The sequence below is a fragment of the Rhagoletis pomonella genome, unplaced genomic scaffold (genome assembly GCF_013731165.1).
Source record: "Rhagoletis pomonella isolate Grant_MI unplaced genomic scaffold, Rhpom_1.0 Rhpom_scaffold_00009, whole genome shotgun sequence".
Taxonomy (NCBI): Eukaryota; Metazoa; Arthropoda; class Insecta; order Diptera; family Tephritidae; genus Rhagoletis; species Rhagoletis pomonella.
This window is the reverse complement of record NW_023458563.1, coordinates 25,872,440-25,887,901: the sequence shown is the minus strand read 5'-3', so window position 1 is coordinate 25,887,901 and position 15,462 is coordinate 25,872,440. Positions and strand designations below refer to the sequence as shown.

The window sequence follows — 15,462 nt, the reverse complement described above, 5'->3', positions numbered from 1 at the left end:
ATAATTTGTAAAATCATACACGCAAGTTTTAATTGGAATAAATAATTTATATTCTATTGCATTTCTAAAACTAAAAATTGTCTTTGTCATTCACACATATCACACTGTGTTTTTCCCATTTGTGCGAGCTCAAAGCTACCATATTTGTTTTCACAAATAAATCTTTCGAAATATAGCGAATTTTAGGGCAACCGAAAATTTCGTAAAATTCGCAATAATTATAAAACAATGACTAGTCTGAAAAAAAGGAATAGTACTCGTATATTGCAACGGTGGGCAATCGCGGCTCTTTCAGTCAAATTCGCTTCTTTGCTTAGCAAAGTGCGGCTCTTTTTACTTTCTCTTTGATTAGAACATTTTGATTCCTTTTACTAATACACATTTTTTTTCTTTGCTGGACATTTTTTTCCATTGTGATTTTTTTATTTAATTCATTTTATATACACATACGCAAATTGAGATCGGAACATTACCCGCAATTGGAGAATGGAAATTGGCTTTCTGACTTAATGTTCTTTATCGATATGATGCAACATTTGCAAAACTTGAATTTGTCTCTACAAGGGGAGAATAAAAATGTTTTTGATTTGTCGCAAACTATTTTATGTTTTGAAACTAAACTACGTCTTTTTATTCATGATCTCAAAAAAATAATATTTCATCATTTTCCATGGCTAGAAAAAATATTGTACATGACTTAAAAGCAGATTTTGAAAAAATATTTGCCGATTTGAAATTATTTAAATGGAGTTGGAGTTTTTTGAATTAAAAGAAGATAAGGCACTGAAAATGCAACAGAAAGCTTTGCCATTGCTTGAATTCCGGCAACAAGTACCAGATTTAGAATATCCGGTGTTAAAAACAGCTGCGTGCCGTATATTTTAAATTTTTAGTACAACGTATAACGCTAGGCGCACATTGCATCCGATAGACTGACCGATTTCGGCCGAACCATTTGACCGTCCGAACTGATGCGCACACTTAACCAGATTATTTGCCGCCCGTATTTGTACGCACAAATCTAGCTTTCATTTCAATTTTGTAAGCAGTGAAATATTTTGATAAATTTGAATAGACTTACTCTAAACATGTGAATTTATATGTAATTTTTTTGTTTTGCAGCCAATAAGTTAATTTTTCGCAGTCCATTTTAGTACTTTTCACCTGACATCGGACGAGAAAAACAAACATGTTTGAATTTATCGTCACTGACGGACGTCAAAGGCCGATTTCGGTTCGGTTATGGGTTAATAAGTGAGACCGCTCATATAATCACAAGTGTTTATTTCAGAGACCGTAAATAGCACTTATTTTTTTCCAACAGTCAAATTTGGCCAGATATTTTTTAAGTTCGAAATAAAAGTCTTTCCGGATAGTAAACAAACCGCTTATCCAAATTAAACAAATTTGGTACCAAATGAAAGAGGACTTAAATAGCTTTTAAACATAAATGACGATCGAAGGCTACCACTTCTATTTATGTTTTTATTTTTTATAATTTAAATACAAAAGAAATGCATTTACCTGACCCAAGGTTTGTTCTATGGTAACTAAAAAACATTTTTTATTTAAATTTTTTCAATAGCTGGCTTTCCTGGTTTAAATATTTCAGTTTTAAAGCTATTTTAGTCCTCTTTCAGTTGATACCAAACTTGTTTAATTTGGATAAGCGGTTTGTTTATTATTAGGAAAGGACTTTTATTTTCGACTTAAAAATATCTGGCCAAGTTTAGCTATTGAAAAACAGTAACTGTTATTTACGGTCCCTGGTTTATTCATATCGCCCGCATATAGCCGATATCGGCCGAGCACAATTCGGCCGATGCCGGCTGCAGTGTGCGCGTAGCGTAAATTTCGTAAAGTCAAAATACCGTTCACAATTTTGCATTCGCGTACCTGATAATTATTGAAAGTTATAAGAACTATCGGCTTTTTGTGTTCGCGTACGCAAAAACTCCCAAAGTAGGGGAAATTGAGAGAGCAAAATGACATTTCATTTTGAGGGAAAGCTGCTAGTTTCTGCTGGAAAAATTTTAGCCAACAGAAATTTGCCAACAAGAAAACATCTGATCGAAAACAGCTGGTTGGAATTTACGCAAATCTATAAATTGAATTTAATGGTTTGGAAGATAAAATAGTAAAATGCGAATAATTAAACTTGTAAGTAAGTAATTCGTTAGTGTTAGGATAAGACTTCGGAAACAAACAAAATTTCTATCAGCTGTTCGCGTACTATTTTGAATATTTTTCTTTTGTGAGAGAGCAGATGACATTTCGCCGGAATTTTGCTGTCGGACATTTTTTACTGGAGATTTTAAACTAACGTACCTATTGACTAACCAACATTTAACAGAACTGTTACGAATAACTTTAACTGACGTAAAACCAGATTTTGAAAATTTGGCCAAGGTGCTCTTTTCAATTTTCTTTAGTATCTATCTTACGTACATTAGAATAATAATCAAATAAAATAATAATAATGTTTTTCATTTCCAATAATAATTTTATTTAAAAACAAAATTTTTGCTTTTGTTGTTTTTTTTGTGGCACTTTGTAGCATTTAGAACTTACATGTGGCTCTCTTCGGCCTCGGCCTTGCCCACCCCTGGTATATTGGAAATCAGCGTCCTAAAATATCCCAAAAATATCCATGAATAATTTTTTCTACCTAGCTTTTGAAATATCGGATTGTCGATACTGAATTAAATGGAAACAAATTATTACTGATTAGTTTAAACAAATGATTATATAATATTTCAGGATTTATAGGATATATTAAAAATATATATATGTATGTATTAGGCTGTCCATCGAAATTGTTTTTTTTTTTTTTTAATTTCAAAAACCCTACCCCCTAATTTCATTTGTTTTTATGATTTTTTAAATGTTATTTAGAGGTCGATTTAGGTCAGAAAATACGATTTTGTAGATTTATGAGTTTTTGAATGACTATTTTTGATTCGGTTTCAAAGATCGAATAGTATATAATAATCGATTTTCGGACTTGGCTTATTGGGATTTTTTATCGGGTAAAATAAAGAAACCATATTTCTCTTAATTATTTCGCCTAAAATATTGCTAGCTTTAAGTTTTTGAAATTACCGTTACGTTGGTGGAGCCCATTGTTTTTAACCGATTTCAAAAATTTTCAATATGACGCTTAAGAGCGTAAGCACAATGTGTATATCATATATATTGGTTAAGATCGGTAAAGTAGTTTTTGAGATATACATATATGATTTAAGTGGGCGTTGCCACCCCTATTTTCGCAAAATTTACCGAAAAACCACTCCTTTGCTAAAGAGCGATTGTATATATCAATTTTGAATAAATGTTAATGAATTCCTTAGCCTGCTCAAAGAATCTGAAATTCCGGTAAAAAAAAATATAATTTCAAGAAAAGTCGCTTAACTTCGACAATTTTTATGCGATTGCAATAAATGAGCTATCAGTTTATTTAAAAATAGATTTAATTTTAGATAGTACTACACATTTTTAAATTGTGGAAATTATCGATGGTCAAAATTTAAGAGATTAAGAGGAAATTGTTTTTCTTTATATTTTATCCGTTAAAAAAAATCTCAACAAGCCAAGTCCGACAATAGATTATTACAAACCATTTTAAAGGCCTATATATCCTCTTCTCAGGTCATATTCGATCTTTGAAATAGTCATTCAAAAACTCATAAATCTACAAAATCGTATTTTCTGAACTAAATCGGCAGGTCGCGGCCTTTAAAAAATCTATAAAAATAGCCAATAATATTTCTCAGAAAAACGAATAAAATTAGGGGGTACCCTCTTGAAATTTCCAAAAAAAATCATTTTCGATGGGCACCCTAGTATATATTATATTATATATACAGTTATCCTTTAATAGATAACACTGTGAGACAAATGGTAGGGGTCAGTGATCGGGAAGGGTTCAAACTACCGGGGAAAGTTATATCGGTAAAAAAGAAGTTATACGTGTCCCGGCGTTTCGCTGGGTCACGTCTAGGAATCGAGATATATCGATTTGAAGTTAGTAACTATCGTGTAGGGAAAATTGTCACCTTTGGTGGTCTTTTTTTTTTGACATAACTCGAGAACCACTAGTCCGATTTTGCTCAAACAAATTTAAAAAAATTAGAAATTACAATTCCTTTAATCTGTTCATATAACGTTTTTCTATATAATCAACAGTTTTGCCGGTAAAAATAAATGTATGAAGAAAAAAAATATTTTTTGCCTAAAATATTCAATTTTTTTATTTTTTAACACCTGATCTTGTGGAGCCTCGTATTTAATTAGTATCGTATCTAATTAGTTTTCTAGTGCTAAAGCTTTTAATGTACCCAAGAGTGTCATAAAATACACCGAGAAAAGAGTTTCATTACGTCAACTAAATGTGTTTGTTGTGTCTCACCATCAAAATTCTAATGAATTTTTATCTGTTCTCTCGTAAAGAGAGAAATGTTAGCAAAACTAGCAAAAACTTGCAAGTTTTTAGTACAGCTGATCGAAATTTTATTTACATACAAAAGCATAAAACAGAAAACATGAAAAGAATATAAATTAAATGTTTTCCTAAAGCAATTTGCTAATCAAACGTGAGTAAATGAGTATTTCCTTTCTTCCGATACATTTGCAATTCTAATAAGTTATTTCAAACTTAAAAATCATAATAATAAATCTAAATCCAAAATAAATTTTCATATTTTCACAAATTGAAAACGGATGACTTTGATCAGCTGTTTTTCTTGCTGGCAAAATTTTTCCAGCAGAAACCAGCAGCTTTTCATCAGAATTAAATGTCAATTTGGTCTCTCAATTTCCCCTACTTTGCTGGATTTTTGTGTACGCGAATAAACCTATTTATAAAATAAAAAGCTCTACGATTTCCACATGAGGGTGACTGATTTTCACATGAGTGGAACTGATTTCATTGTCACATATGAAAAATATGAATTTAAAAGCAAAAAAGCTTTTGACTGCCTTAGCCGAGTAGGTAGAGATGTCGGCTATAAATTCTGTGTGTCGCAGGTTCAAATGCCGGCACGTGCAGTATTTAAATGATAGAAGCAAATTTTTTAATATACAAAATTTATAATTTTCAAATGAAATTTCAATTTCTAAACGGTTGTCAATAGCATTTTCAATATTGATCATTTATCAAGAAAAGAGGTTTTTGATTTCTGTGCCAGAATTCCAATTCTTGATAAATAATAAAAAATTTACAAATTACAAAAAAATTGTATTTATCAAGTGCACAGAATCGGACGGCACATATCGATGGCTGAGTGCAAGATCGACCTATCTCGGCAGTCAGTTCGAAAACGCTCTATCTCAAAAAACTTTTCAAGAACACCCTATTTCAGAATTCGTTTCAAAAACGCCCACGTTTGTCCCTACTTGGGGCAACCACGTAAACCTAACCTTACCTTACCGCGCCTGTTGGAGCAGATTTTAATTATCGACGAACACACGAATATCGCCCGTCTTAGATAAGTTTTGTGATATCAAATGAAGTATAAATAATTAATTTTGAAGCGCGGCAAATCCTGTTGAGTGTGAATATTAAGGACGCTTGAGGGGGCTAATATTATTAATGCTAAATGGTGTTAGAAAACAAACCTGGTGTTAAGTCCGTCATATCTGGGTTTTGAAATATATTAACACCACTATCATCATCAGCTGATTTTTTTGTGGTATTGCTGCAAAAGTTTTTTTTATTACTTGTAGTTTGCGTTTGATGATTTGTTGCTGTTGCCGCTGGGTAAGAGGCCTCGGCCATCATGGGCAATGGTGACGTCATATCCGAACCAGACCAAGAAGCGCATTTCGATTGACGTGAATTCAGTATTGGTATTTTACTTGCTATTACACCAACAAAACCCGGGGCCACATTGTTCTTAGAACTAGCCGCAAAATCGCCATCGAAACCAGACCGACTCCAGCCGCTTGTCTCAATATTAGTAGGCGCTATAGTTGGATTTACCAAAGCGAACCCAATTCTTTCAGGTGCGCTGTTATCTTTGATGACTTCATCGTTTTTTCTCACATTAAGGACGCTAAGCTCCTCTTCCTTTTCCACAACAGTGCCGTCGCAATCATTGCGATTGAATTTTTCTTCTGACATTAATGGTTGGCTTATTGGTGTAGTTTTTACGCCACACTGAATGATTTTGTTTGTTAGCTGTAATGCCGCCTCTTTTTCATTAGAACATACATCTCCATCGTTTGCAAGTTGAGTGCCTACAGTATTAACAACTGCATTGTCTTTTACAAGAGTAACTGCTGCAGCCAGTGCATCATAATATAAAGACTCCTCAGCGTGTGAATTTTCTTAACAGAAATGAAAAAAAAAAGTTTTAAAATTAGGAGGGAAATACCACCGGTTTACTAACTAAAAATAAATCTAAAGTGTTGTGTACTTAAACTTACATATCTTTTGAACATCATACTAGGAAAAACTCATTGGACGTAAAGCTAAGTGTACACGGTAGAGAAAAAATGCGAGATTTAGACAAAAATCACGCAAGACACGCATAAACACTCAATAGAGCTCTACGATAGACTCACCTCCAAAGTCTACGTGAGAGTTATTTAGCGAGACTTTTTCGCCGTGTACACAGTCCAACGCAGCTAGATCAAAAACTCTCCGTCAACTATACGCTCTATTTAGCAAGCTAAATAGACTTTTTGCTCTACGGAGACGTATGGTAAAGTCTTGACCAAGAATTTCATTACAGATTGTTAAATTTTTAAATGGCTACGGAATTAAATCGTATATTCGATACAAGCACACCATTTTAGGTACATTTAGAACATAGCCAAATAATGTATCGGGAATCATTCTCTTATTCTCATTGGCATTTCAATGGCCTTTCCAATAGCCTGGTAACAGTCGTTGCTTGAGTTATCTGCTGTTTTGTCAGAGTGCCAGGCCACTTGATAAACTTTGTGAATACCTATATATGGGGCGTTCCATACCAAAACGGATGGGGTTCACACTTTATGTGTTTGATTTGTTGATGCATAAACATAAATAATAAATAAATATGAAATTTGAGCTTGATTAATACATTTTTAAAAACTTTATAGCACAAAAACAAAAACAAATCGATTTAATAGTTTTCCAAATATCTCGAGAAGGGGGCGAGGAAAAATTTGAAAAAAATCCCACATACACACATCAAAATTCTCTATGAAAAGAAATATTTTTAAAACTCTTCACATCCACATTTTTTGATAAAATAAAATTAGAGTTTGAAAATATGCCATCTCAAAAAAAATAAAAAAAATCACAATGTAGCTCTGAGTATTGTGCAATATTTAAGTATAGTATTATGGGGTGCACTCTACAATAATTTGAGTTATGAATTTTTTTTACACCGAAGTTGAGTAAAATGAGTACAAATGTAAAATTTTTTTAAATTTATTTAAGAATTTTTTTGACTATGTAGTTTTGTAGCCCATTAAATTTTAGTATAATATTCTTTTTCCGCGCCTCGTTCTCGGGATATTAAATCGATTTGTTTTTGTTTTTTATGCTGTTAAGTTTTGAAAATGTATTAATCAAGCTCAAATTTCATATTTATTTATTATTTATGTTTATGCGTCAACCATACAAATTTTAAACAAAGTAGAAACTTGAAGTGTGAACCCCGTCCATTTTGATATGCAACGCCCCATATACATAGTAGTTTGGCTGGAACTGCTCGGAGAAACTCCTTTCAAGGGAATTTTAAATATTAAAGATTGTTTAATGTGAGTCCAAAAGCACACATAGTAACGAAGAGAGAGGTTTCCATGTTTAATTTTTAGGTACATTTGCTACTTTGAGGTAAAATTTTTTCGGCAAATAAGTACAATTTGAAAATTTAATTCTTGTCCATATTGCGAAAATGTATTTTATGACGACATCAAATAGGTTAATGCTGTCAAATCGACGAAGGGTTAGCGCTCCGCTGATGGCTCAACTATATTTTCTATATCGTGGCTTTCATATAAATACACATCGACTGCTGAGTGGAAGATCGACCTATCTTAGCAGCCAGTTCGAAAACGCCCTATCTCAAAAAACTTTTCAACAACGCCCTATTTCAGAATTTTATTGAAAAACATCCTATCTCAAAATTTGGTTGAAGAACGCCCTATCTCACTTCAAAATCTATTAAAAATGTGCTGAAATAGGGCGTTTTTGCATCGGCATCTGGGATAGGGCGTTTTTGAAACGAATTCTGAAATAGGGCGTTCTTGAAAAGTTTTTTGAGATAGGGCGTTTTCGAACTGGCTGCCGAGATAGGTCGATCTTCCATTCAGCAGTCGATATGTATATACATACAACAAGCGTTGACAACAATTCGAGATAGAAAATTAACTCTAGGCGAGAGGTAACTATTGTCTACCGTGTACACAGCTTGTAGAGTACGAGGTAGAGAAAAGTTGAGATTTCTCTATTTTGACTCTAGCTAGAGTGAATATCTCCTAGAGTTGCTCTACCATGTAAACTTAATTGAGAGAGGAGATTTTTATTTCAGTAAAACCCCAGAGATTTCTCTGCCGTGTACGCATACCTTAACGATAAATCAAAGATTCATAATACAGTGATACAAAAAGAAGGTTTGTGTCTCCGATTGTGCTGAAACCAGAAGTAAGTGAAAGTTTGCACCTTCCATAGGAAAACCACAAAATGATTTTTAACCTACAAATGTGGTTTTGTTTATACGCATGCAATATTGGTGATTTTTGAAATACCCTGTATATAGGAAAAATTTAGTAAAGTTTTGACAATTTCCTTTTATGATTTCAATTATCTTTTTATGAGTATAAGAATAAAGTTAATTCTGCAACAAAAAACATACAAATCAATGTTTTCAACCTTCGACAAAATTTATAAAAATACAGCAAATGAACAACTTTTCATAAACATATTAAACTTTTGTATCAGAATTTTGGAAAAGAATTATCAGAAGGTGTGCAAATTTTAGAATAATGAAGTTCGATGATAGTTTTTTCGCAAAGTCGAATTTAAAATCAATTGGGAAAACACATATTGAGGGAATTTCTCCTATATTTTTTAAAAATTGGGCAGGTAACTTGCTAACCTTCTTAAAATGCTTTTCCAAAAATGCTTGCAGAATGGATCCAATTGTCAAGCAATGCACCATCACCATGGTTAAGTTATTTGATAGTAAACTTCAAACATTTGATATTGGAGAATTCTTTCGTTGAAGGTAGAGATATATCGATTTGAAGAAGTACATGATTAGTCAGAATCACGAAAAAATGCGAACTTTGACAGATAATATCTCCGAAGAAAAAAAAAATATTTTAATAAATATTGATGAAGTCCTTAGCCACACTGCTCAAAAATTCTGAAAGTCCGGTTCATAAACAATATAAATTCTAGGCCGTATTTAAGAAAAATTGCCTAACTTCGACAATTTTTATGCGATTGCAATAAAAGAGTTTTATTTGAAAATAGGTTGAATTCTAGATAGTACTACACATTTTGAAACTGTGAAAATGGGTGATGTCAAATAAAAAAAAAAAATTAAGCAAAAATATTTTTTTTTTATAGTTTTCCCGATGAAAAATGCCAACAATCCAAGTCTGATAATAGATTATTATATACCATTTTAAAGGCCTAAATATCCTCTTCTCAGATCATATTCGATCTTTGAAACCGAATCAAAAATAGTCATTCAAAAACTCATTGTTAGAAAAGATACGGCAACACCCTAGCGAATCGAAAGGAATTTATGGGGGACGTTTCCGTGATGGTTTTGACATTCTGCCTTTTGATGCCTTTTTTTACACGTGTGCACACATAAATGTAAAATTTAAATCAGGATTAATCCCTTTTGTACTAAAGTACTATATAAAATAAAGGGAATTATCATTTATTGAACAATTAAAATAAATTCTCAGATATTTCAAACGACAATCAAATATAAGCGTTTAGAGAATTTGGGAGTGGGATCACTCACTGAATCCGTAACAATTTTGAAATATTTTACTATGCTCGCATTAATTCGCAAAATGCTAAAGGCTAAGACTACCGAAGGTTATAGCTGTAAGATCTGCAGCAAAGCTGATGATTCACAGATGGTTTGCTGTGGCGAGTGCGACACATGGTACCATTTTCGATGCGTTGACGTAACAGCTTCGATCGAGAACGTGGACTGCCGCTGTGCGGAGTGCTGCACTCCGTCGCGCAACACTGTGGCAGCGCTGGAGAAAGGCCAAGAGGGCACGTGCGATCGCCCTGCTAAAACCCAATTGCACAAGGTAATGGTGGAGCACATGACCATACACGCTCTAGAGGGAGCCGCTCGAGATGCGGTCAGGAACTTACTCTTACACACTTCATGCGTATCGTAAATAATCGACACGATAAGAGTGAAGTTTGGGCACCCCGAGATTATTATCGCTGTACTCGTGACACAAATCCGGGAAATACCAGTCATAAAGGAGAACCGTCTTGAGGCTTTAGTCGACTTAGCCTTAGAGGTACAAAATGTTTGCGCAACAATGAAGGCTTCGAATATGCTGTGCCATCTCAACAACTCCGAGCTGGAGCAAGAGCTAGTGAACAAGTTGCCCGGACTTCTTGCCATATTTTGGGGTATGCACAAGTTGCAGCTATCCTCCTGCAATCTCGAGAACCTCTCGGACTGGCTATTTCAACTCGCCCAAGGAGCAAATAGTGTACTGGTGCCATCCGTGTCTACAAAGCCATCCACCAAACGAGAATACTTAAATGCTCACGCTGGCGATGTCAGAACTGGGAAACACAGCTCGTGCGTCATATGTCATGGAAAGTGTAGTACTACGGAAAATTGCAACAAATTTAGGGCTGCGGATAGAGCGGAGAGGTGGAACTTAGTGCGCCTAAGTAATTTGTGCCGTCGCTGCTTAAAGTTACACCTTCGTCTTCAATGCCCCTCCGATGCCGCATGTGGGATAGACGGTTGCGTTTCCCTACACCATCCCTTACTGCCCAAACACCGGAACAATCCAGTTAGTTCACCATTGGTTAACTCCACGCTAAACACTCATAGCTGCGACACGGAATCAATTTTATTTCGTTTTCTACCGGTAATACTTTACGGTAAGAGCGTAAAGATTAAAACATACGCATTCTTCGATGACGGTTCGTCAGTTACGTTGATGGACGCCGAACTACAAAACCAATTGAGACTTTCGGGCACAGCACAGCCTTTGTGCCTGAGGTGGACGGCGAACACCCACCGTTATGAGGATGACTCCCAGGTTCTCGAGTTGGATATATCTGGGTTCAACGATAAAAGTCGTTTCACTTTAACGAACGTGCATACAGTAAAAAGACTTGAGCTTCCAATGCAGTCTATCGATGCCAGTAAGCTTCAAATCAAGTACGCACACCTGCGAGGCCTTCCGTTGTCCTCCTACGTCGACGCCGCGGACAAAAAAAAAGTTCACAGAAAAGTTCACAAAAAGTGACATTTTGAACGGCACTAGAGGGTTAAGTTATTATTGTTGTAACTTCTCAATAGTTATCGTATATTATATGGTCATTTATCTTCACGATAAAAAAATTTTCATTCCATTATCTCGTTTCTAACCGAAGATCTACGATTTTGAGAAAAAAACTCGTGATTTGCCTATAGTGCGCCGTGCCGAAGCTATTAATAGGTCTGAACAGTCGCCTGGGCCTAAGTCTTCGATCACGTGAAGGGTCTGACAATGAAACGGTAGCAGAAAAGACACGCCTGGGGTGGACACTAAAGGGTGTCCTGGCAACGCAACGACGAAACTCCGGCTAGCATGCATTTCACGTTTGCGATTGTGATACCGCAGCAAACGCCGAGTTACTACAAACCATTAAGGAGTACGTTCTTTTGGATAATCTGGAAGTCGTTGGAAAGGCTGGCGATCTGATATCCAAGGAAGACAAGCACGCAGTTGAGCAACTCAAGTCTACTACCCGGCGTGTTGATGGTCGCTTTGAAACCGGATTAATCTGGAAATATCCAAACCACAGGCTTCCCGACAGTCTACGGTTGGCCTTGCGAAGAGCGCAGTGTCTCCAGAGAAAGCTTACGCGTGATCCAGAACTCGCCGAGATTTTGTCATCCAAAATCGCAGATTATGTGGCTAAAGGATATGCTAGGGAACTGCCATACGAGTCGCTGTTAGAAAAGGGGTGTTGGTACCTGCACATATGCCTACTACGTAATCCGAACAAACCACAAAAGCTTCGCATCGACTGACAACGAGCAATAGCATTGAGTGGAGATATAGAAGAAATGTTCCACCAGGTCCGCATCACACGTGAGGAGCAAAACTATCAGCGTTTTGTGTGGTTTGAACCGTCAGTTCTCACGATGACCGTCATGACGTTCGGAGCCACCTGCTCACCTAGCAGTGCTCAGTACATACAAAATCTGAATGCAGAGGAGTTCCGGAAGCGCTTTCCGAGAGCCGTCGAGTGAATCGTCGACAACCACTATGTTGACGATATGCTTGATAGCGTGGACACAGTAGGTGAAACTTGCCAGAGATGCCAAGTTCATTCATGGAGAAGGTGGTTTCCATATCAGAAACTGGCGGTCGAACTCCGAGGCGGTCCTGCAAGCACTGCACGTTGGTTCCAGTAACCCCGAAATGAGCTTGAGTCCCGATCCAGAGATACCAGCTGAGAACGTTCTGGGCCTTTGGTGGCTCACCAGAGAGGACTGTTTTATATTTCGTGTGTCTCCGCATCACAAGCATGGAGCTCTTCTGCGCAATCACCATTTCCCTACCAAGAGAGAAGTATTGAGTATTATCATGAGTATATTCGATCCGTTAGGGCTTCTTAGTTTTTACATCGTATACGCCAAAATATTATTCCAGAAGATTTGGCGCTCAGGTTGTGGCTAGGACGACAACATTCGCGATGACTATAACTCCGACAGGCAGAGATGGGTTAGCCTACTTCCTGAGGTAGAGGCCGTAAGGATACCACGATGCTATTTCAAAGATCTGAGCCACTAGTCCGAGCTGGAAATGCACGTATTTGTTGACGCCAGCGAAAATGCCTACGCGGCCACATGCTACCTACGTCATTCCATTGGAAGTGTCATCAATTGCAGGCTGCTTGGAAGTAAAGTGAAAGTAGCACCGTTGAAGATGCTCTCAGTTCCACGGCTCGAGCTGCAGGCTGCTGTCCTAGGAGTTAGACTGGCTGCAGGGGCATGCACTTTGCATACGCTAAACATTCGACGACAAACGTATTGGACCGACTCCCGCAATGTGCTGGCGTGGATTCGCGCTGACCACCGTCGCTACTCACCATTCGTGGCGTTTAGGGTGAGCGAAATCTTGGAACTAACGGAGATGTCAGACTGGAGATGGGTTCTTTCAGCGGAAAACGTTGCAGACGACTCCACGAAGTGGCAAACCACACCTAACATGTCGAGTCAAAACCGATGGTTTAATGGACCACAGTTCCTATTTCTTTATCCTAAATTTTGGCCTATCGACGCTGGAGGCCTCGAACCAACTAGAGATTAACTGAGGGCCAAGTTCGTGGGTTATCATGGTACGGGGCAGCCAGAGCGAAAGACCTTGGTAGTGTATGAACGCTTTTCGCAGTGGACTCGTCTCCTGCGAACAATTGCAACTGTCGTACTGAGTTTCCGTAGGTGGAAGATATACAGCAAAGGTATACGAACACCCTGTCTCCGGGTGGAACAAGAAGATCTTGATAGTGCCGAAAAATTACTTTGGAGAGAAGCCCAATTCGGCCCATTCGCGAACGGGAAACCATTAAACCGGTCAAGTTCTATCTACAAGCTTTCACCATACCTGGATGAGGGGTCATTGCTACGGCTCGGTGGCAGATTCAATTTTCCCGGATACCAGGACCAAGTTATATTGCCAAGATGCCACAACATAACTCGACTGCTGGTTTTAGAGTACTATATCAGATATTGCCACGGGAACTCGGAGACTGTTGTGAACGAGATACGCCAGAAGTTCTGGATTTCCCGACTACGCGCCGTGGTCAAAAGCGTTCGCCATGAGTGCCAGACCTGTCGACTCCCCAATGCGTCCCCACGATCACCAAAGATGGGCAATCTGCCCGCGGACCGAGTTGCTCCCTTTTTCCGGCCGTTTTCATACGTGGGGGTCGACTACTTTGGACCATTGTTAGTGTCCGTACGCAAGAGCACGGAGAAGAGATACGGCGTGCTCTTTACTTGCCTGACAACGAGAGCGGTTCACTTGGAGATAGCGTACTCATTATCTGCCGATTCGTGTATCCTGGTCATTCGGAATTTTGTGGCCAGACGCAGCGTCCCTCGTGAATTTTGGAGTGATAACGCCACCAATTTCAAGGCCACACAGCGAGAACTCAGTGCTTCCTTTAACGAAATGGACAAGGACAAGCTTGTACGCGCCTTTACGAGCTCTTCAATGAAGTGGATGTTCATACCACCGGCATCGCCACACATGGGTGGTGCCTGGGAAAGGCTAGTCCGGTCGGAAAAAGACGTCCTTTCGAAGATACTACAATCGCAACGACCGTCTGACGAGATATTGCGAGTGCCTTAATGGAAGTCGAATCCATCGTCAACTCCCGCCCACTCACTTACATACCGCTGGATCACTATGAAGACGAGGCTCTCACACCAAATCACTTCTTGATTGGCAGCTCCAGCGGAATGAAGCCCTTGATAGAGTTTGTTGATGAAGCAGTTCAAATGCGAAGGGGTTGGAGATGTGCTCAGCAACTGGCGGATGCATTCTGGAGACGTTTGGTGCGCGATTATCTGCCCGTAATAACTCGGCGAGCAAAGTGGTTCGAAAAGGTAAAGCCAATTGAAGAATGGGACGTTGTCTACCTAGTGGACCCGAACGGTCCGAGAAGCTGCTGGCCGAAAGGGCGGGTGATCTCTGTTAGAGTAGGCTCTGACCAACAGATGAGGAGCGCTTTGGTGAAGACTAGCGCTGGTATATACGAGCGACCGGCCACGATACTTGCCGTACTTTCCGTAAGTATACCGGAGAACGGGGTATATCCGAAGGATATACCAGGGGGGAGTGTTAGAAAAGATACGGCAACACCCTAGTGAATCGAAAGGACTTTATGGGGGACGTTTCCGTGATGGTTTTGACATTCTGCCTTTTGATCTCTTTTTTTACACGTGTGCACACATAAATTTAAAATTTAAATCAGGATTGATCCCTTTTTGTACTAAAGTAAGTACTATATAAAATAAATGTAATTATCATTTATTGAACAATTAAAATAAATTCACAGATATTTCAAACGACAATCAAATATAAGCGTTTTGAGAATTTGGGCGTGGGATCACTCACTGAATCCGTAACACTCAAACACTCATAAATCAACAAAATCGTATTTTCTGACCTAAATCGACGGTGGGGTGCAATAAGGCCATACGCTATAAAGCCATATTGGAAATAAAGCCACATTTTTTT

The 15,462-nt window shown here is 37.8% G+C and overlaps 1 protein-coding gene across 6 annotated transcripts in view; it reads right to left on the bottom strand.

The window, feature by feature from the left end:
- LOC118745662 (tau-tubulin kinase homolog Asator-like) overlaps positions 1–15,462 on the bottom strand; it is a 570,828-nt gene that overhangs the window by 127,813 nt on the left and 427,553 nt on the right. For 5 of the 6 annotated variants that reach the window (XM_036479218.1, XM_036479220.1, XM_036479222.1 and 2 more), the window contains one exon: positions 5,617–6,327. The exons of the other annotated variant lie outside the window; for it this stretch is intronic. In XM_036479218.1, coding sequence (XP_036335111.1) covers positions 5,617–6,327 — 711 coding nt within the window. The remainder of the gene's footprint in view (positions 1–5,616; positions 6,328–15,462) is intronic. 6 annotated transcript variants of the gene reach the window in all.